The 21,544-nt window shown below is 40.4% G+C and overlaps 1 protein-coding gene across 4 annotated transcripts in view; it reads right to left on the bottom strand.

Moving 5' to 3' along the window:
• Positions 1 to 21,544, bottom strand: part of plekha6 (pleckstrin homology domain containing A6) — a 54,641-nt gene that overhangs the window by 3,574 nt on the left and 29,523 nt on the right. For 3 of the 4 annotated variants that reach the window (XM_087850440.1, XM_087850441.1, XM_087850442.1), the window contains 13 exons: positions 20,026 to 20,097; positions 19,351 to 19,431; positions 18,313 to 18,462; positions 18,050 to 18,145; positions 14,196 to 14,307; positions 13,957 to 14,096; positions 10,128 to 10,295; positions 9,669 to 9,744; positions 9,302 to 9,405; positions 6,517 to 6,675; positions 5,452 to 5,598; positions 5,180 to 5,310; positions 2,177 to 2,325 (listed from right to left, as the gene is read on the bottom strand). In XM_087850440.1, coding sequence (XP_087706566.1) covers positions 2,177 to 2,325; positions 5,180 to 5,310; positions 5,452 to 5,598; positions 6,517 to 6,675; positions 9,302 to 9,405; positions 9,669 to 9,744; positions 10,128 to 10,295; positions 13,957 to 14,096; positions 14,196 to 14,307; positions 18,050 to 18,145; positions 18,313 to 18,462; positions 19,351 to 19,431; positions 20,026 to 20,097 — 1,585 coding nt within the window. The remainder of the gene's footprint in view (positions 1 to 2,176; positions 2,326 to 5,179; positions 5,311 to 5,451; positions 5,599 to 6,516; positions 6,676 to 9,301; positions 9,406 to 9,668; positions 9,745 to 10,127; positions 10,296 to 13,956; positions 14,097 to 14,195; positions 14,308 to 18,049; positions 18,146 to 18,312; positions 18,463 to 19,350; positions 19,432 to 20,025; positions 20,098 to 21,544) is intronic. The other variant, XM_087850443.1, reaches the window with a different exon arrangement.

The raw sequence follows: 21,544 nt of genomic DNA, 5'->3' as shown, positions 1-21,544 counted from the left end.
CTGCCTCGAAGAGGTTCTGGCAAACCGTCAGGCGTCTCAGGAGGGGAAAGCGGTGCTCTACCCGCACTGTGTATAGTGCTGGCGGAGCGCTGCTGACGTCGACTGAGAAAATTGTCAGGCGGTGGAAGGAATACTTCGAGGACCTCCTTAATCCCACTGACACGTCTTCCGAGGAGGAAGCAGAGTCTGGGGATGAGGGGAATGACCCGCCAATTTCCGTGGGCGAGGTCACTGAGGCAGTTAAACAACTCCTTGGTAGCAGAGCCCTTGGTGTTGATGACGTCCACCCCGAGTTCCTGAAGGCTCTGGACGTTGTAGAGCTGTCCTGGTTGACACGCTTCTACAATGTTGCGTGAAGATTAGGGGCAGTACCCGTGGACTGGCAGACTGGGGTGGTGGTCCCCATCTTTAAGAAGGGAGACCAGAGGGTGTGTTCCAACTACAGGGGGATCACACTCCTCAGCCTCCCTGGGAAAGTCTATGCCAGGGTGCTGGAAAGGAGAGTTCGTCCGCTAGTCGAACCTCGGATACAGGAGGAACAATGCGGTTTTTGTCCTGGTCGCGGAACACTGGACCAGCTCTTTATCTTCTCAAGGACTCTTGAGGGTGCATGGGAGTTTGCCCAACCAGTCTACATGTGTTTTGTGGACTTGGAGAAGACATTCGACCGTGTCCCTCGGGGTGTCCTGTGGGAGGTGTTGCGGGAGTATGGGGTGTCTGGCCCATTGCTACGGGCCATTCGATCCCTATACAACCGTTGCAAGAGCTTGGTTCACATTGCCGGCAATAAGTCGGACTCGTTCCCGGTGGGTGATGGGCTCCGCCAGGGCTGCCCTTTGTCACCGGTTCTGTTCATAATTTTTATGGACAGGATTTCTAGGCGCAGCCAAGTGGCGGAGGGTTTCGCTTTGGTGGCCTCAGAATCTCATCTCTGCTTTTTGCGGATGATGTGGTTCTGTTGGCTTCATCGGGTGAGGGCCTCCAGCTCGCACTGGAGCGGTTCGCAGCCGAGTGTGAAGCAGCGGGAATGAGGATCAGCACCTCCAAATCTGAGGCCATGGTTCTCAGCCGGAAAAGGTGTGCCCACTCCGGGTCGGGGATGAGTTTCTGCCCCAAGTGTCTCGGGGTCTTGTTTGCGAGTGATGGGAGAAGGGAGCCAGAGATCGACAGACGGATTGGGGCTGCAGCTGCAGTAATGCGGACGCTGCACCGGTCCGTTGTGGTGAAGAGGGAGCTGAGTGTAAAAGCGAAGCTCTCAATTTACCGGTTGATCTACGTCCCTACCCTCACCTATGGCCACGAGCTGTGGGTAGTGACCGAAAGAACGAGATCACGGATACAAGCGGCAGAAATGAGCTTCCTCCGAAGGGTGGCTGGCCTCTCCCTTAGAGATAGGGTGAGAAGTTCGGCCACCCGGGAGGGGCTCAGAGTAGAGCCGCTGCTGCTCCACATCGAAAGGAGCAGGATGCCTCCTGGGCGCCTCCTGGGTGAGGTGTTCCAGGCATGTCCCACCGGGAGGAGGCCCCGGGGCAGACCCAGGACACGCTGGAGAGATTATATCTCTCGGCTGGCCTGGGAACGCCTTGGTGTTCCCCCAGATAAGCTGGAGGAGGTGGCTGGGGAGAGGGAGGTCTGGGCCTCTTTGCTTAGGCTGCTGCCCCTGCGACCCGGCCTCGGATAAAGCAGATGAAGATGGATGGATGAAGCTGATAGTAATATATATATATATATATATATATATATATATATATATATATATATATATATATATATATATATATATGTATATATATATTAGTAGTTTGTTATTTAAAAGATGTTCTCTTTTGTGAGGTATTATACACTGAAATACTGGCATTTCATCCTGTAATGCAGTGCCATAACATGTTATTTGCTTCTTGTACTGACTGGACATACATATCTATATCTATATCCATATCTATCTATATCTATATAGATATAGATAGATATGGATATAGATATAGATACAGGACAGCAGCAAAAACAGTAAAGCAAGCACACAAAGTTCATGCACATAAAAGCAGCTACCAGTCAGGGCTTTAAAACACAGAGAGCAATTGTGCCACTGTGGTCCTGTCTATGTCATGACTTAGTTTTGAAAGAGTGTGGCGGACTCAGGTGCCATGTGATGCTGCCATGTGGTGAGAGTGTTCACCAGAGAGAAGGCGACTACGACGAGAGGCCTCAGCAGCCAGAGCACAGGAGATCTCAATGCGCTTCTCTTGCTCCTGCAACTGCTGCTGGGAGCTGGCTGGAGCTCCACCTTCCACTGGGCCGTCCAGAAGGGGAACCATATTCTGCAGACTGACAGGAAGTACATGAATGTGATAATATTCATAAAAATTTAAATCTCTCAATATATATATATTTAGTAAATTTATAAATAGTTTGCTGCTTTTTAAGAAAGCCCTCCATAAAGCTAGAACATCTTACTATTCATCACTGATTGAAGAAAATAAGAACAACCCCAGGTTTCTCTTCAGCACTGTAGCCAGGCTGACAAAAAGTCAGAGCACTGTTGAGCCAACCATCCCTTAAACGTTAACTAGTGATGACTTCATGAACTTCTTAGAGGAAAAATCATTGATAACCACAGCCATATTATAGCTTTTATACTCTGGAGTGGACCGTACTTCAGAATCTTGTTAATGCTACTGAGGAGGAGGACATTTCTATTTGCTCAACAAATATGAGGAAACACACAGACTGTTTGTGTGCAGTTTGTTGCACGTTTGATCTGCTAGCTAAACTTCTAAGGGAGAATGCAGAAAAAGAGCTAACTACACACAAAGATGGAGAAAGATGGATAGGACAGTGGAAAACGAAGAGAGGCTAAGAAAGGTTATATAAAGGTAACGATTGCTCAGTGATACTTGATAAGCTGTAAATTTAAAGCTTTTTTGTAATGTCACATTCATTAGAATTAGAATTTAGACTGGAATAACATTCTCATGTACTAAAATTATTTTATTATTATTATAGCACAAGGTTTAGTTAAGTTTGCACAAAAATAGCTGACAGAATTGTTCTTTAAGGAGCTACTTTTTACTTTCTTACTTTGTGTACATTTCAGAGCCTGTACTTTTTCACTTTTACTCGAGTAAAGAAGTTGCTTCACTACTTTAAATTTCACTGGAGTCTTTTTTGTGAAAGTCTGTAAAACCTCACAGTTTGTACTGACAAGTATGCTTAGTTATGTGTCAGTTTCATTTCATTATATACAGTAAATCCTAGTCTGATAAATTGAGTCAATGTAAAAGAGTCACACTGTTAAAACTGAAACGTTTCCCTTTTCAGCTTTTGTATTGTCAGTTTGGGTTCCTCAATAGATATTGTACTTATTTTAGGTACATTGTTTTATATGTTTTTAGACCTGGGACATAGTAATTCTTCAAATTTTGGGGTATATAAAGTATTCCTTATTCTTACAAATATCATGGTTCTGGGTCCTTTTGACCCAGCATTTGATGTTTTTATGAGCTGTTGTATTATGGTTTATGATTCTTTGTGGTATCCTGAGTTTATTCTGTGTTAACCTTTGTACTATGTGTCTCCCTCTGTGCATCGGTGTTTATTTAATTGTGTGAGTGCTTGACCCTTGTTTCCCCTCCTTGTGGTCAGTGTTGGGAAGGTTACTTTTAAAATGTATTCCACTACAGATTACAGATTGCATGCGCCAAAATGTATTTTGTAAGGTATTCTGTTACGTTACTCAATGAGAGTAACGTATTCTGAATACTTTGGATTACTTAATATATTATCGTGCTTTTTACAACTACATGAATGTCCTATTGCTGTGTGATTTATTACTATTACTGAAGGTTACTCACCATACCAACACCAACTAGATGTTTAAATCTTAATATAAATGAGTAACAGTAGGTGGACATTAGGTAAGGCTGCACCTTTTGCAGCGATCTCGTATAGAAAACTATATAAAACAGGTCCGCGGCTCCCAACCGTAGTAAAGGGACCTCTGGCTAATACGTCGGGTTCGTGTCGGGCTCGTAGCTGAAAACTAGCTTTACTTTGTTGTCTGGGTCAACTTTGCTAGCGAGAGACAGAGAGAGGCGTTGAAAGGCTGCTCCAACGGAACTTATTGTTTCAGAGGAAAACACGAACACGGTGTACAGTCGAGTCTTAATAGCTGACTTACAACTGGGCTCCACTGCCCATGAGGCTACATTCTTTAGGGCTATGCCTGTAACACTCTGCCTATTGCTTTCAAATTAAATAATTTTTTGAACAATAATTTTTTAAAATATTTCTTTACGTCATTATGCGGACCGCAAGTAGAGCTGTCATAGGCCGTGAGATTGAGACACAGGCTTTAGAGCCTCTTAATGCATGTTTTGTTTGGGTTTCCACCGGCGTGGAATTACCAAAAATAGAGAGAGCATAGCCTAACATATGAAACAGTAAAAGATCGCTTTGTAATCCATTTATTTCAACAAAGTAACTGTATTCTGAATACCACCTTTTTAAATGGTAACTGTAATGGAATACAGTTACCCATATTTTGTATTTTAAATACGTAATGCCGGTACATGTAATCTGTTACTCCCCAACACTGGTTGTGTTTTATTTCATCATGTTTCCCCAGCCCAGTCTGTGCTCTCCCCCATGCTCCTCTGTAATCTCTCTCCCCCTCTGTGTACTTCCTGTTTTACTTTGATAGTCTCCCGTCAGTGTACGTCATGTTGTGTTTGCTCCTGCCCTGTCTCGTTATGATTATTTGTCTCAGCTGTGTTCCCCGTGTGCTCCCACGTCCCTTGTTATCTTTCTCTGTATTGTGTCCACGCCTCCCTCAGTTCCATGTTGCGTCCTCCCTCATGCTGTGTGCGTTTCACTCTGTGATTCTCCATGACTTTTGTTTATATTATCCCAGTGTAGTATGCATGCTTTTTCCCTTGAGTCAGCAATAAAGCTGCTTTTTGAGTTTGCATTTTTGCCTCTGTGAAGTCTGCTTTTGGGTCCGATATCCTGCCTGCCACTCAGCGACTCATGACAACAAATTGTTTTTCTAACCACAGTTCACTTTTGAATATCTTCTCCTTTTATTATAAAGGAAGAGGTAAAAGATGTTACAAATTTAAAATGTGTACAGCTTTAAATAAACAGACTTTTGCTAGAAATGTAAAGGAAGTTAAAACTGTACTTTGATTTGGCAATAAGGGTCTTGATTCGTTCTAGCTTCTTCTGCTTCTCCTTCTGCTCCTCTGGGCTCAAGAGAGTGTTATTCTCCACATCCAGGTAGCGCTCAGGGATCAGAACCTTGTCAGGAGCCATCTTTTATAACAAGAAAGAAAGAATCTCTTTTATCTTTGTCTTTTATGATCTTGGACACAAAGGCAAGCTATTATGACTCTATTGTGAACATACCTGCCTTAAAATAGCCACAAAGTTAATAAATGATTCAACTTATTTCACCTCTTTGCCGATGTTGTAATGTTCTGGTTCAATCTGTAAACGTCTCAGACGAGCAATTTCTTCCTCTGGTGACTCTTGCCCCTGTCCTCGAACTGCCTTCTCTAAGTCTTTGATGTCAATCTCATGAGCTGTCAGCCGCCTACGAACCTGTGAATACAAACACAAACTAGATAGGACACACAGGCAGATACAATCAAATCATCAGCTAGCTAAAATGCGTATACCCTAGTCATACAACTTTGGCCTATCTCAATCACTGGTTTTATATTTGTAAATATTGGCAATGTTTTTCAGTGGATTATCTTACCCCCCTGGAAGTACCAGAAATACAAACAGGTGGACAATACGCATGGTACATGGACTGGTTTTTACTTTCCTACAATATCTGAGTGCCCAAAGCACTTTACAGAATTTGCCTCATTCCCACAAGCACTTTTTCTATGCAAGTGCTTTCTATCTAGCATTCACACACATTCATACTCCAATGGACGCACTGGAGAGCAACTTGGGGTTAGTATCTTGGAAAATTTGACATACAGACTGGAGCAGGCAGGAATCGACCAACCAACCTTGCAATTAGCAGATGACCTTCTCTACCTTCTGAGCTACGGCCACCCCAGCGTGATCAGTGTAAAGTGATCTCTATCATTCTGTCATTTTTACACATGAACTGACGGTGTTGGAGAATCACATTCACACAACAGGAGAAGGTCCATTTCAGATAAGTTGTAACTACTTGGTGTTTACATGGGTTATGTCTAGCTATTGTACCCAAGTGAGTTTGCTAGACCACAACTTTCTCAGATGGGCTCACATGGAAATTACAAAGCTTTGTACTGCGGTAGGCAGGTATGATAGCAACAATTTGGGAAATCTGGGAAATGTGTGATATTGAGAAAAATTTCAAGCTGCAGTACATGTGTGAAAGTTCTTTCACACATGTACTGCAGCTATGACTATCATCTGAAAAATAAACACATACATGATTCATTTTTACTTTACCAGCTCACTGTGACAATACTACAATTAAATACATGACAAGGATCACCATTAGCTTGCTCGTACCACTTTGTAATTGGCTGGAGACTGGCCTCCTGACAGGTTTAGGCTTCTCCTTTTGTCCCTCATAGAACTGCTCTGGTTGCGACGAAGTCGCTCATTCTGTTCCTCCACACTCATCTTCATCTTAATTTCTGTGGGAAAAGCAGCACTTTTTGGGCGCTCCTGTGACAGAGAACAGGCTTATTTTTAGAGATAATTTCTCTCATATAAAAATATAATAAAATGGATTATAAATAAATGAATGCTGTCAGTGATAATCTCGTTAAAATGACGTTAACGCCATAACCGCATTAACGTGGCAAATCTCTGTTATGGTGGAGATTTGTGGTTATGGCGGTTATGGCATTAATGTCATTTTAATGAGATTAACGCTGACAGCGCTAAAATGAATATCAACCTTATGACATCACTAACCCTTACATTGTCTTAAAGAGACACCACACCACTGCAACTGTTACAAGTATGCACCACTGCCCACTTTGGAGTATGAGATCCACTTGCTTGCAAGTGAGTTTATTAGGGGTGCAACGATACTCGTATCGATATTGAACCGTTCGATACAGTGCTTTCGGTTCGGTACGCATATGTATCGAACAATACAACATTTTTAATTTATTTTATCAACTTTCCTTCTGGCGGTGCTGTATGTGTTGAGTGCTCAGTGGATCTGCGCTCGACAGTGCAGTCTAGGCGGAGTAGTCGAACGCAGATTCACTGAGTGCAGGGCAAGCTAGCAGACAGAAGCTAAGCTCTCGTTGCAACATGGCAAATTGAACCTCCCCTACCCTCATTCAGATCCGGCGTTTGGAACTATTTTGGTTTTCATGTGACGTATGACCCTGAAGGTAAGCGCGTCATGGACTATAGTAAAACAGTATGTTGGATGTGCCACGCAATGCTCAATTACATGGGTGGGAACTAGTGTGTTAGTGCAGTTAGCTCGTTAACGTGTTGGCCGTCCAGCCCCACGCACCAGGCGATCCGCAGTAGCTTGTTAACGGAGATTTGCCGTGTTGTGGCGTTAACGTCATTTCAACGAGATTTACGCTGACAGCACTAGTGGGAACACAACTAATATGACTGCACATTTACGCCGACGTCATCCTAGTGCAAAGACAAGTGGAAGCAGACAAAAACAACAAGCAGCATGCTACAAACTTTACCCGAGTCATTTAGACAGCCGTTAGCACATGATTCTCCTTATGGGGACCTGATATGTTTAATATGCTGCTGAGAATATAGCCCAGAAGAAGCGTATAGTATAGCTTTTATTTTGGAAAGAGCCATTTCTCTGTAATAAACTCTCTTTTCCAAAGATGAGTGATTCCTCAATCAGATACAGGGCTCGCAAAATCGCTAGCCCCACATCCTGGGGCTAGCGATTTTTCCAGTCGGGCTACCAAAATCTATCTCTGCCCTGCCCGTCGGGCTATCGTAGGAAGGAAAAATATATGTCAATGCTTTTGCATTCTTTCGGAAATGTAGCTGGTTAATTATGTCATTGGCATCGGTGAGCCACTGTCAATATGTGACATATTGAAATCGCGTTTGAATTTGCGCTTGTTTTTTGCTTTCACTTTGCAATCTCCTGAACTGTGTATAGAGAGCGACAGCACTGATTGGTGAGTGATGATAATTTGCGCACCAATTCCTCTGACATCGTCTTATCAATCATTAGCTTACTATGCAAACATGACAAGTGAAATCTCCCGCAGCAAGCTTAAACATGTGAGAGGTTGATCGTGCAGAGAATCGCTGAGCGTTATGTGAGTGTGTGTGTAAAAGCAGCAGGATATATATTTTAGTTCTGCTGAGCCAAATAAGACAGGTCAGGGTGAAGAAGTGACAGCCAAAGAAAAGCTTACCACAAAAAGGAAAAGTTATGACAAATCAGACTATAAGGCAAAAAGAAAGTGCAGCTTTATGGTTTCATGGACAAAAGAATTTCTGTGGCTGCAATATGACGAGCTAAATAACCAGGTCTACACATTAGTGGTCCGCAGGTGCGCATTCGCTGTCAAAATAAAAAACGTGCACAAGATAAGAAGTTGCAACGCATGTTTGCATACATAAGATTTTCAGGAGGAGGACAGACATTTGTTTAGAACTCTTAAAGATGTCGGAGAAGCTCCTTTAAGCAATTACTGTGATGTTCCTCCACCTCCAAAGAAATGTCAGAAGGAGTCCGAACCACAAAAGAAGCGCGTATTCTCGGAAAAGTGGTTGCAGGAGGTGAGCTGGCTTCAAACAAATGATGAACGCACAGAGATGTGGTGCAGAATGTGCCGTGAAAATTTAATAAATGACAAATTAAAAAGGCATGAACATTTTTTTTGTATCGAAAAAATATCGAACCGTGACACCAAAGTATCAAACCGAACCGAACCGTGAATTTTGTGTATCGTTGCACCCCTAGAGTTTATGGACTCGGACCTCTTTAGCTTTTTGCAACGGGTTGCAGGAACACTGTGCTTCATGTATGATAATTAGTAGCTGTTCAATGGGTCTTTGTAAGGTTGAGTGTGCATTAAAATACAAGCATTGTGGAATTCCCAGTGCCAGTGTGGTCATGAGTTTTTCTGACTGTCCTGCTAAGTGTTTCCACCGCGCCTCTCAACCACTGAGTACAACCCACGTTACAACCTCTTATGTGCATTCATGTCTAATGTTGTGAATATGACCCATTTCACATGTTTCTCAGTTCCACTAACCTGTTGATTGTTTATTATTGTTTGTTGTTTATTAAGGCTTATATTTTTTTTTTCCAAACCAGAGTGGGTTGACATACCCTGGAGACTCCATTAAGCACTCTGCTGTTACGGCGATGAACTTCAGGAAAGTTCCTCTGTGATTCATCAGTGGGGGATTTGGTTCTAGGAGGAACAATGCCAACTGGCATGTGAAAAAATAAATACATTTATAAGTACAGGCCAAAAAAACCATGTCTGTATTCTCAAACATAACACTATGAGTCAGTCTTTAAAGTGTCACTTGATTAATTCATGCAATCAGACGTCAAAAGACAGAATACTGAATTTTTATCTTTAACTTGCTATTATAAGCACCTTAAAGAATGTATCTCTGGGTTCTGCATACCCAAGTTATTGTTGTCATTGTTATTGCCATTTTTAAATCTTGATATTAAACTGTTGTACCTTTATTCATGGTGGACTGCCTGTCCTGGGCCTGCTCCTGAACATCACTGATATTGTTCAATTCTCCAAACTTGGGCTGCAATGCAGAGATATTTTTATTTTGTCAGCACTGAACCTGAAGGTAGTGAACGATTCTAATACTGTTCAAAAAACTCAAGAATGCATTAGATAATGCCTTGTAATGGAAGAAACAGCTGGTACACCTGAAGAATCCCCAATGATACAATCACACTATGGTTGAAAAAGTCTTCTTATTTTAAAGGAATTGCAGTAACCCATTCTTTAACAGTACTATACCTTTACTGTGCAGCTGACCAGCTGCCAACTGAAGTGACAGTGCTGATCAAAATGTCCTCTTCAAGTACAAATGACTTCTACAAATGTGATGCACCAAGGTTGGCTCACGTTTTATTTCTTTCTCTAATGAAAGAGAGTATACCAGCAGAAACACCCAATTACCTTTCTGAAGTCAGAATCTTCACCACCAAGGTAATCAACATCGATGCCGAAGCTGTGTGGCCAGGTTGTGCTGTCAAAAGGCAGGGGAGGGATGGAGGGAGGAAAGGTATAGGAGGGATCCAATGGGTAATAGGATTTGGGAAGGGGAGGCCTAGGGGGAACACTTTCCTTGATCACCATAAAGGCAGTAGGGAGTGAAGGAGGAAGTTAACATAGGATAGGAGGAAGAGAGAATGCTGCATATCAGGATAAGTGACAATAAGCCAGGCAAATTGCAAAGCAGAAACGTATTGATTGAGTTTCAGTCTAGTTAGTAAAAGAGTTGGATGAAAATCCCCAGCTGGTTGCTGAAACACTGATCACACCTTATAATAGCTAAACTCTAAGAAGCATTAAGACAGACTTAATTCAACATATGAAAATAATTATTTCCGCATATTAATGTGGAATTAAGTAATATGAAAGTTCAAGGCATCGTCTTTTCACAAACTAATGTTAATCTAAAGTATTGATCTAAAGATGGTCTTAAGTGTTGACCTGGCCAGCCAAGTAAGAGCCGTATACCTGTCAAATTTAAACTAAAACATTATACGGGAGGGCTGCACAGCAATTGTGAGGTTTGAAACAGGCTTGATTGTTTACAAGAATATTAAGTTAAGTTAGAATATTAAGTAAGAGAATGAATCAAACTGTTTGTACCACTGTGTTTCCTGCGTGCAGACTCTCGTGTTTTATTAGTATTATTTTGTGCAAAACTACATCTTAACCCTTAAACCATACCTCAAGTAGAACAGTGTAGTAAAAAGCACTGATCATGCACTCTTCCCTTCTTATCTTAACATCTAATATATTAGACTTGTCACCTCTTTGTATTTCTATTTGTATTCTATCCCCTACCTCCTCCTTTTTGGTTGGTTTTATTTTTGTTTATTTCTCTTGCCTGTCTTGCTGTATACATCATCATACTACACCACATACAATGTAATAGCTGAAATAAAACAAATTAAAATGAATAAATAAATAGCTTAAAGATTCACATGAAGAGGATGGACCCATAGACACTCTAGCTGTTCGTGCAATAGCAAAAGGTGTTTGGCACCATAATGCATTCAGATCACAATTCGGATAGGACAGGATTTTTAAAAATACTTTTTTATCTCTTTTTCTTATTTACCTCTTCTTAAGTTGTTCAGAACTTTAGTTGTTCAGTTGAAGTTGATGTTGATACTAAAATCATTAGGAAACAATTTGAAATTAATCTAAAATAATTTGGCTTTGACTTTGTTCTTTATTTTATTGACAGGGAAACTGAAATTCAAGCCTGAATATTTGTCATTGTCCTTGACCCAGTGTTTTGCGCACACACACACACTCACACACACACTCACACACACACACACACAAAAAAAAAAACAAGGTGCACGTCAGGTATTGAGAAACCAGGACACCTTGATGAGAAGTGGGCTACTGGAACAAGATGGCATAAGAAAATAGGGCGCTGTTGATATCGAAACAGCTAGGAGCTCACTGTTTCAACATTCAGAAGAAGGAACTGCTCTCACAGCTAGAGATTGACAAGGTACAAAACAAATGTTATGGCAAGGGGGAGCCTGGACAACATGTCAGGGGGATCAAGTATCAGAGCTGCAGAGAGGTGCAATCAAGAAGGTGCCTAAGACGTACAGCAAGCTGTCCATACTGGAGGCCTTGGAAACTGCCAAGCAAAGATTCACAGCCTTGGCCAGCCACTTGACAAGGTACACCAGAGAAATAGAAAGCAGGAGAATGAACCAGCTGTTCTCTGCAGAACCATCCAAAGTGTACTCTCAGTGGCAGGGGAACAGTATGAGAACAATATGAGAACAGCACCAACAAGGCTGGAGACTGGAAAATACTGAAAGAACATATATGAGAAGGATGCAACTCATAACAGCAATGCTCAGTGGCTAGTGGATCTAAGAGCAGACCACAGGAACCTCCATGAACAGGGTCCAGTAACCATCACAGTGGCAGACATCCAAGAAAGGGTCTCCAGTATGAAGAGTTGGACAGCACCAGGGCCCGACATGGTTCACGCCTAATGGATGAAGAAGCTGACTGCACTCCACAAGCGTCTGGCAGCACAAATGAACCAGCTGCTTGTCGATGAGAGACACCCAGAATGGCTAACTGAAGGCCAGACAATCCTGATCCCCAGAAGGGACCGGTCCCATCCGGCCAATAACCTGCCTCAGTACCACCTGACAGTCATCATAGTGGCTAAGATGAACAGGCACATGGGTCAATACATGAGCAGGGCACAGAAAGGGATTGGCAAGAATACCAGAGGCGCAAAACACCAGCTACTGGGAGACAGACCAGTCACGCCAGACTGCAAGATGAGGCTGACTAACGTGTGCACTACCTGGATTGATTACAAGACGGCCTATGACTTAATGCCCCACAACTGTATCCTGGAATGCCGAGAACTATACAAGATCAACAGGACCCTAAGATCCTTCATCAGGAACTCAATGGGGATGTGGCGTACAATACTAGAGGTCAACTTTAAGTCCATAGCACAAGTCAGCATCAAGTGCAGGATCTACCAAGGAGATGCTCTATCCTCACTGCTGTTCTGCATAGGCCTGAACCCCCTCAGTGAGATCATTAACAAGACTGGCTACGGATACTGACTACGGAGTTGAGCAGTTGTTAGCCACCTCCTCTACATGGATGACATCAAGCTGTGTGCCAATTCACTGATCCACACCACCAGGTTATACAGCAATGACATCGGTAATGGTAAGAACAAGATCCTGACATCAAGACCAGTATGCTCCTGACCATGCTTGGAGGGTTTCACTCCAAGTCCAGCACCCTGAGGCTGTATGCTAAGTGGAAGAAAGGAGGCCAGGGACTGGTGAGTGTCAGTACCACAGTCCAAGATGAGACAACAAAAATCCTTGAGTACTTTCCCACTGTGATCCCCCTATAATTGGAGCATAATCTCTTGTCCTCTTTCTTAAATATGGGAACAACTACCCCAATCTCCCATTTTAAAGGCACCACTCCAGACCTCCACAGAACGTTGCAAAAAACATGGCAGCCAGGACAGCCATAGCATGGCAATACCATGCTATGAACAGCTCCTAAATAAATGATTTGTTCTTAAATTTAGAAATGGTGAAGCCATTATTTAGAAATTATGAAAAGACCTTTCATCAAACAGGTTGTATATTAAGTTATTAATGAAGAATAAAAATGTCATACCTGTGTTTTTTAAATGCACACTGATGTAATGAACTATTTACTTACTGAATGAGCCCGATGTTAGGAAACACCCCAGTAATCATGGGAAAACTAACAATGATCCAGATGTAAGTATGTTACGACATGTTTTCTGAGGACAAGCTTGGCTTCATTTCTGCAACCTTCGAAGGTTAACTAATTAATCTCTCGAGTATCAGAATGGATATGGATTGCATCTTAGTGCTGATTGGTATATTCAGAATATTGGCATTGTACACCAAGAAAACTGGTCTGTTCTCTGGCCTTTCCTGGGTTTATAGCTTAGTTAGTCCCTTTTTGATCTATTTCCTCCTCTACAGGGTTTAATGTCCTTAAGGACTCCCTGAGGTTCTAGAAAGCTAGAGTAATCTATGAAAAAGTATGCTCACAGTTTTCACAACCATAATAATTTATATGTTCTGTATACGACACTGGGTCAGCTTCCCTATAACTTTGGGGTCCATGGTTAGGCATTTTGTCAGGTTTGAAATTAGGCACAAGGCATGGCTTGGGACGTTTAGAATTTCCTCTTCTATGCAATTTAGGATTAAGTGCTTACCTCCAGACCCAACTCCTTGGTTGGAGAAGCCTGGCAAACAGGCACTGGGGAGTAGGGGCTCAGTGGACTGGTAAGGCTTATTGAGCTCAGTGGGCTTGCTGGACTATTGGTGGTAAAGGACCCTGATGCACCACTGTCAACTGAAAAGAGAAAAAAACTTAAAGTGTCAGGAAAAGAGCCATTAGATAGAAGGTAGAAACACAAGCCATTATGTTCAAAATTAGTTTAGTTTGTTTTACCTCTACCCTTGGCTGTTTTTATGCCTCCGGATAAGCTGTTCTTTTGTAGACCTTCTAATACATCCTGAACTCTCCAAAACTCTTTTTGGATGTGCCTCCGAACTAATTCACTCTAAAAAGAAATTACAAGGAAAAATAGCAGAAATTAGACCCTAATACTAATAACAGTGGGGTCCATTTATTAATTTCAGTTATGTGGAAAAAAATAACTACATGTCATCGAAATTGCTTGCATTTTTTTTTGTTTCATTTTAACAAAAAAAGAGGAAAAAAACAAACAAAATCTGTTGTTATGGAATCATTAAAGGATTAGATATATGTAAAATATATGATAGCAGACCTCCACTAAGATAGCAGAGAATGTCATTCTGAGTACTTCCTTTGCATGCACTAGTATTTGTAATATACCCATTTTGTTTTCTTTGTTTTTTCTAAATGTTGTTTAAAAAGTTTGTAGTGCAGTAAAAATTAGATAACATGACATATTTTTACTTTGATTACACAAAGATTACGTAGAAGTAATGGATAATAGGCTTTTGTACTTTTCTCGATATATATCTTGTGTTTTTTGTTTAGCGTTGCCCTGTTTAGTTTTGATAATTTTTCTCTTTCTTTTTTTAGTTCAGCCAGAAATAAACGGCTCGCTTTTTGTTTGCTCCATTTCTGTCTCCATTTATCTGCCTTTGGGTCCACACACTCCACTCCACGCCGTCAGCTACAGCAGACATGAAACATCCCAATGGCATTCAACTCTGGATACTAGGGCTCTTCTGAAAGAAGACTCAAATCAGGCTTGACTCCCTAAAATAACTCTCAAAGGCGCATCTTAAAGCAGATAACCTTTGAGCTGGAGAGGAATGGCATCTCACTAGTTTAGAAGATGATCGTTTAGGCTGGAAAGAGTTTGCTCCTCCATAAAGCTCACTAAGTCACTGACTTAAGAAAATAAGAGGTTTATTTTCAGAGTCATAGCTCTGTTAAGCCAAGCATTCCTTTAACCTTAACCAGTAACAACTTTATGAATTTCATTACACAAAGATTTTTAACCGTTAGAGAATTATTTATTCATAACATCTGACTGCTCAAAGAAATACTACCATAAATTAATGCTTTAATCATATAAAGGCACTCAATCAGTCCCTGTTACTGGGCTGCATACCACAGGCCTTTAAGGTGGCAGTGATTAAACCATTACTTAAAAAGCCATCACTTTACTCAACTGTCTTAGCTAATTAAAGGACATTCTCCAACTATCCTTTTATCTGAAAAATTCTTGAAATAGCAGTCATAAAACAGCTAACTGATCATCTGCAGAGGAACTATTTATTTGAAGAGCTTCAAAAAGGCAGAAACATGATTACTGGAGATCACAATGATCTTCTTATGGCCTCTGACAGTGGACTTACCCTGTGCATGTTTTACTTGACCTCAGTGCAGCTTTAGATACTGTTGATCATTGCGTTTTATTACAGAGCATGTCACAGGTATTAAAAGGTACTGTGCTGGAATGGTTTGAATCATATCTATCTGATATACTCAAATTTGTTCATATTAATGTGGAGTCCTCTTCATACACTGAGGTTAATTACAGAGTTCACAGGCTTATGTGCAAGGATATGTTCTATTTAAATTATACATGCTTCCCATCTTATCTTAAACACCTCATAGTCTACCACTTTGTTCTTAGACTGCTGGCTTACTTTTCATGGTACTCCAGTCCTTCTGTGTGTCCACTTTGCCCTAATCTCCTCCTGTGCACATATTTTCTGCCTCTCCCTCTGTTTTAATCAGGTTTGTACAGTTGTTGTTGGGTTGGGACCTTAGTTACACTACAGTGCAACATGTGACAATTAAAAGCTAATCTTTAGCTATTAGCAGTCGCTTATTGACAAAGTAGTTCACTTTTTGCTGGAATCTCCCGCTCTAATTACATCCCACCATCTATTTTCTGACCATGACAATTATACCTTCTTCCATCTCATCCTCACTCTGTTGTTGGGACTGCTAATCCAGAATTCAAAATCGTGCTCCTCACATACAAGGTCTTAAATAATCAGGCCCCATCTTGTCTTAATGACCTTGTAGTACCATATTACCCTATTAGAGCACTTCGCTCTCGCTCTGCAGGCCTACTTGTTGTTCCTAGAGTATTTAAAAGTAGAATGGGAGGCAGAGCCTTCAGTTTTCAGGCCCCTCTTCTGTGGAAACAGCTTCCAGTTTGGATTCAGGAGACAGACACTATCTCTACTTTCAAGATTAGGCTTCAAACTTTCCTTTTTGCTAAAGCATATAGTTAGGGCTGGACCAGGTGACCCTGAATCCTCCCTTAGTTATGCTGCAATAGATGTAGGCTGCCGGAGGATTCCCATGATGCATTGGGTGTTTCTTCTTCACTCACTATGTGTTAACAGACCTCTCTGCACTGAATCATACTCGTCATTTATCTCTGTCTCTCTTCCACAGCATGTCTTTATCCTGTCTTCCTTCTCTCACCCCAACTGGTCGCAGCAGATGGCCCCGCCCCTCCCTGAGCCTGGTTCTGCCGGAGGTTTCTTCCTGTTAAAAGGGAGTTTTTCCTTCCCACTGTCGCCAAAGTCCTGGCTCATAGGGGGTCATATGATTGTTGTTGTTTTTTTCTCTGTATGTATTATTGTAGGGTCTACCTTACAATATAAAGTGCAGTGAGGCCACTGTTGTTGTGATTTGTTGCTGTATAAATAAAATTGAATAAAATTGAAAATTCAATTATCCAATCTCTGGCACTTCTTGTGATTGCGAGGGCTGGTTAATAGTTGCTGCTGGTACTGTTGACAGTGCAGCAGCAGCCCTGACACCTGACTGTCAGTGAATATGAGAGTTTGCTGCATCTATTTCTAGTTTCTTTTTCTCTCTTAGCTTTTCAGCTCCACCTTTTTGTATTTGTTCATCTTTATCAACCACTTCTCCCCCACTAAACTCTGTTCCACAAGGTGCACCCAGGGAAGGTAAAGGAGGGGCCGGTAACATAAAGAGATTAGATTAGGAAATCAGTGTCAGAAATTACAATGAACAAATGGGCTGTAAGTGCTTGTAGGACTGGTGAGCAGCGGACTCTGTTTTAAAGTGAGATTTAGGTTTAGGTGTTGATATTACTGGATTTTTATCAATTGAGAGAGTCAATAAAACGTTGTTTAGTTAAGAATTAGAAACTGGCAGAAAAAGCAGGCTCACTTTGCTTAATTTAAACGTTCCAAAATAATCACAAAATGTGCATATCTGGCTTTTTTCAATTTAATCTCATTTTTTCCACACAGTGACAAACTTGTTAAATTAGCCTCTGGAATTTAATTACTCATATTTAATTCACACAAGCTTAATATTTAAAATTGTTTTCCAGTGTCACTTTGACACAAGTCAACAGAATGTAGCCAGCCAACCTCCTTTGACCTAAGGTTGCAAAAACCCTACAATAGCTAGTTGCTGTAAAAATATTTAATCAGATTTTTAGATTAACTTATATCACATCAAAACCTTTGCTGTCTTGTTTTCTTTTTTGTTTTGTTGTCATCATTAAAAATCATTCAAAACAGACAAATAAAGAATAAATGACAGTTACTACAAATCAAAAAAAGTAGATGGTGGTGGCTGGCTGAATAATTATGACTAGATAGTCTCTTACTGTAAAATAACCTAAAAATAATGATTAATTAAAAAGGGGGGGGGGGGGGGATTACAGATATGATGACATTGTTCAATTCAATTTCAATTAAATTTTATTTATATAGCGCCAAATCACAACAAAAGTCGCCTCGAGGCGCTTTATATTAATAATTATATTAATAATATATGTATTATATTACATTGTGACCTTTTACCTGTCCTCCAGCATTAAGCTGCTCCCACAGGTCTCCATGGATGGCATTGGCCTCATCCTCTAATGCTTCAAACTCCATGCAAGCAGTTGTTAAAGCCTGAGAGACATACAAAAAAATAAAAATAGTATTATTTATACTGTCAGCAATATTCAGGCTGTTTGATTTAGACATATAACAAATAGAACATTTAATGAGCAGATGTACATTGCACAATCACGTGCAGCTGTGAATTTTTTGAAATACAGACAAGTTACTGCACTCACACTGGAGGCCTGGGAGAGCTCCCCTCTGATGTTAATCAGCTGGTTCTGCTGGGTTTCCTTTTTGAACTGCAGCTTTTCCATGATTAAAGGCTGGTTATGGTATATCTCCATTTCCTGATGAGTAGCCAACAGTGCTTCCTCTAGGCTGTCCTGGTAACAACAAGTGTTTTGTTGAAAATTAGTTTTTCTGCTTATTTAGTAAATAGACAGTGCACTGCAACATCCCTGTTGATCTATTTAAGAGAACATACACATTTCATCTAAATATTCGGATGTAAGGTTATAATGGTTTCACATAAATAAATGAGTGAATTTATTAGCTACGATACATGCTAACTGACCAGAAGAAACACTACATTGTGCACTAATTTAACGCAAGAGTCAGAAGATGTTGATTCAACTCTGTGGTCATTAATTGTGCTGTAGTTAGTGGGGTTGTTGTATTGGAACAATTCAGCCTCACCGCAGGGAGTAAAACTACTTGGTTAGGGTTAGAAAAAAAATCATGCTTTGGGTTAAAACACAACAGATAACACTTTTTTCAAAGCTTGCCAGAGCGACGCATCCCATCAGAATCCACATAGGCACGAGACATTCCTCCAGTTGAAATACATTTGTTTCAAAGTCGTGCTGACTGTAATGAAAAAAGAGGCCAGGGTGGTGAAAAACAAAATAACTTTCAGTGTAAAGAGGTCCCATACAACAACACCACAAAATACAGCTTCAGGTGAAGTCACCACAAATTAAGTGTTGACTATAGGTAAGGTTGTATTAATAGCTAGGTTGTTGTAATGTACTGAGTTAAACTGCTTTCCTCTGATATATAAAGTATATTATCTTCAAATATGGTTAGGACAAATAAGGCTTCATGGGTTTCCTTTACCATGACAGTAGTACATTGCTGTGTTCAGTAGTTATTAAAAAACTCTGATTTCAAAGTTTTTATACTAATACCCTGAATTTGGCCATCTTCACAGGACAAAACGTTTCTTAAGAATTTCACAATAAAATGTCACATTTCCGAGGAAAATTGTGTACCTTATTCATTCTCAGTCTGTGGACAACTGCCTCATGGTCTTTCAAAATCTGGTTCTGCTCACATAATCGCCCCAAGAGCTTCTGTGTAACAAGGAGTGGTTATTTTGTCAATTTGAGAGACACCAGGAAGGAAATATAAAACAAAGACAGGACAGCAGTGTGTATATGTCAGTAAACAATATACATATACAGCATAGTATATATGTACACCAAAACATCACATTTGTATGCAATATGTGACTCTTAATCTGCTACCCCTTCTAGTTTCAACCACTAAACTGAGTAGCAACTGATTTCAGACATTTAATAAATAGGGTTACTGTAATTATATTTTTTATTGTTTTGCTGACAATGTTCCCCCTCATGCAAAAACTAGGAAAACTATATTGTAAATATATTATTGTGGACTTCTTGATGCGTTCTCAATTCTCAATCCAGGAAAGTAAATCTCCAAAAGTTGATTCTGTTCATCTGGACGTGGCGTTTTTCAAAACGCTACGTCCAGATGAACAGAATCAACTTTTGGAGATTATTGTGGACTGTAAGGTTGAGATTAGGTTCCTAGTCTACAGGACATACAAACATGGGGAAATGAGTGCTCACATACTTCTCACCATGCACTGTATAAAAAAATAAAAAGCACATCATTTGGGTATGAATGCAAAACTCTCTTACACTGGTTTCGATCTCATTGAGTTTCAGTGTAGGATGCAGTTCTCTGTAGTTTATATCCTGGAAAGGAGGCACCTGTAAAAAATGATTTGCCTGTCATTATCAATCAGAGACTGTATACTGTTCCACTGAGACGAAAACAAAATTAAAATATATATTCTGGTCTTTATTAAAGTAATGTAAAGCCCAATTACATCTTTACATTGAAATAAAATCTCAATGATTCTATTTATTCACAAAATCATTGAGATCAATGGTTATGTTCTTTCTGAGATCAACAGTTTCTGTACTGTTAAACTTGACTAAATTGAGCTATGTAACAGTTTTCAACCTAGTCAACATGACTGTATTAAAATTACATACCAACAAAAACAAACAAAACAAACAAGTACATAAAATAAAACAAAATCATAAATTTCCTCTTTTTTCTAAAAATTTCTATTCACCCCTTTAAAAGGGTGATAAATAATTAGAAAGCAAACAGTAATGTCAAGGTTGAGCTTAAACATAAGCAATTCAGAAGTGTGAGAGAAAAAAAGGAAAACAACATGTGACCATATTAACGAAACCAATATTTCAGATTATGGGATCCCCGATAATCACAGCAGAAGGGGTAAAAAGACGAGCGTGACACGGATTGCTTTTGGATTGACTCAATCCTGTTTGTGGTGTGGGGTGGTGACATTAAGATTGTAAGTAACAAATCTGTATCGCAACCAATGTTCTGGCCACAAACGAGAGTGTTTGATATATTTTGGGACTGTGACTATAAATAATTAGCAGTTTTCACAACTGTGGCTCAAATATCCTGCCAAGTGCAGCATTCAGTTATGTTGAATTCACTCTAGAGATCCTCTTGTCACTATGCTTGCACATTTTAATTTTAATGCCATAAATGCCAGTGAATCAGACCTGAATTCAGCTGATTCCCCATGTATATCTTCAATGAAATCTCAGCTGCAGGGGAGGGGTTGAGTGTACAATAAAATAGGCAGTCACCATTACTCCTTAGTGCTAGTGGAGCTGAAACCCAGTAGTGTGATGACAAATCGATGACCTGCACAACAGTTGGAGGTAGTGATGGGATTTCCAGCTCTTTTTAGAGAACCGGCTCTTTCGGCTTGGCTCACTAAAAAGAGCCGGCTCTTTCGGGTCCCAACCGGCTCTTCGGGTTGTTTTGTTGCTTTAATTTATTATTAACAACAGTATAAAATTATGCAGAAAAGAAATTAGTAATGTAAAAAAATGTGGTTTTATTTATACATGCTTATATATAAATACATACGGTGGCCCCTTGAGACAAAGCACGTACAAATTCTGAAGCACGTACAAACTCCAAAACACATTTCTAGCATTAACTGAACTTCCAAAACAGAGCTACCTAGATCACCTAAATTGCACAATTGTACGCATATGTGTATTGTTTGTGTATTTATACACAAGCACTCATATATATTCAAATAATTGAAAAAAATTTCATTTACCTTTTGCTACCACACACCAAATCCAGTCGTTGGTACTT

The sequence above is a fragment of the Neolamprologus brichardi genome, chromosome 13 (genome assembly GCF_056152115.1).
Source record: "Neolamprologus brichardi isolate AB-2024 chromosome 13, ASM5615211v1, whole genome shotgun sequence".
Lineage (NCBI taxonomy): Eukaryota > Metazoa > Chordata > Actinopteri > Cichliformes > Cichlidae > Neolamprologus > Neolamprologus brichardi.
The sequence above is the reverse complement of the archived record's forward strand: the minus strand, read 5'-3'. Positions and strand labels throughout refer to the sequence as shown.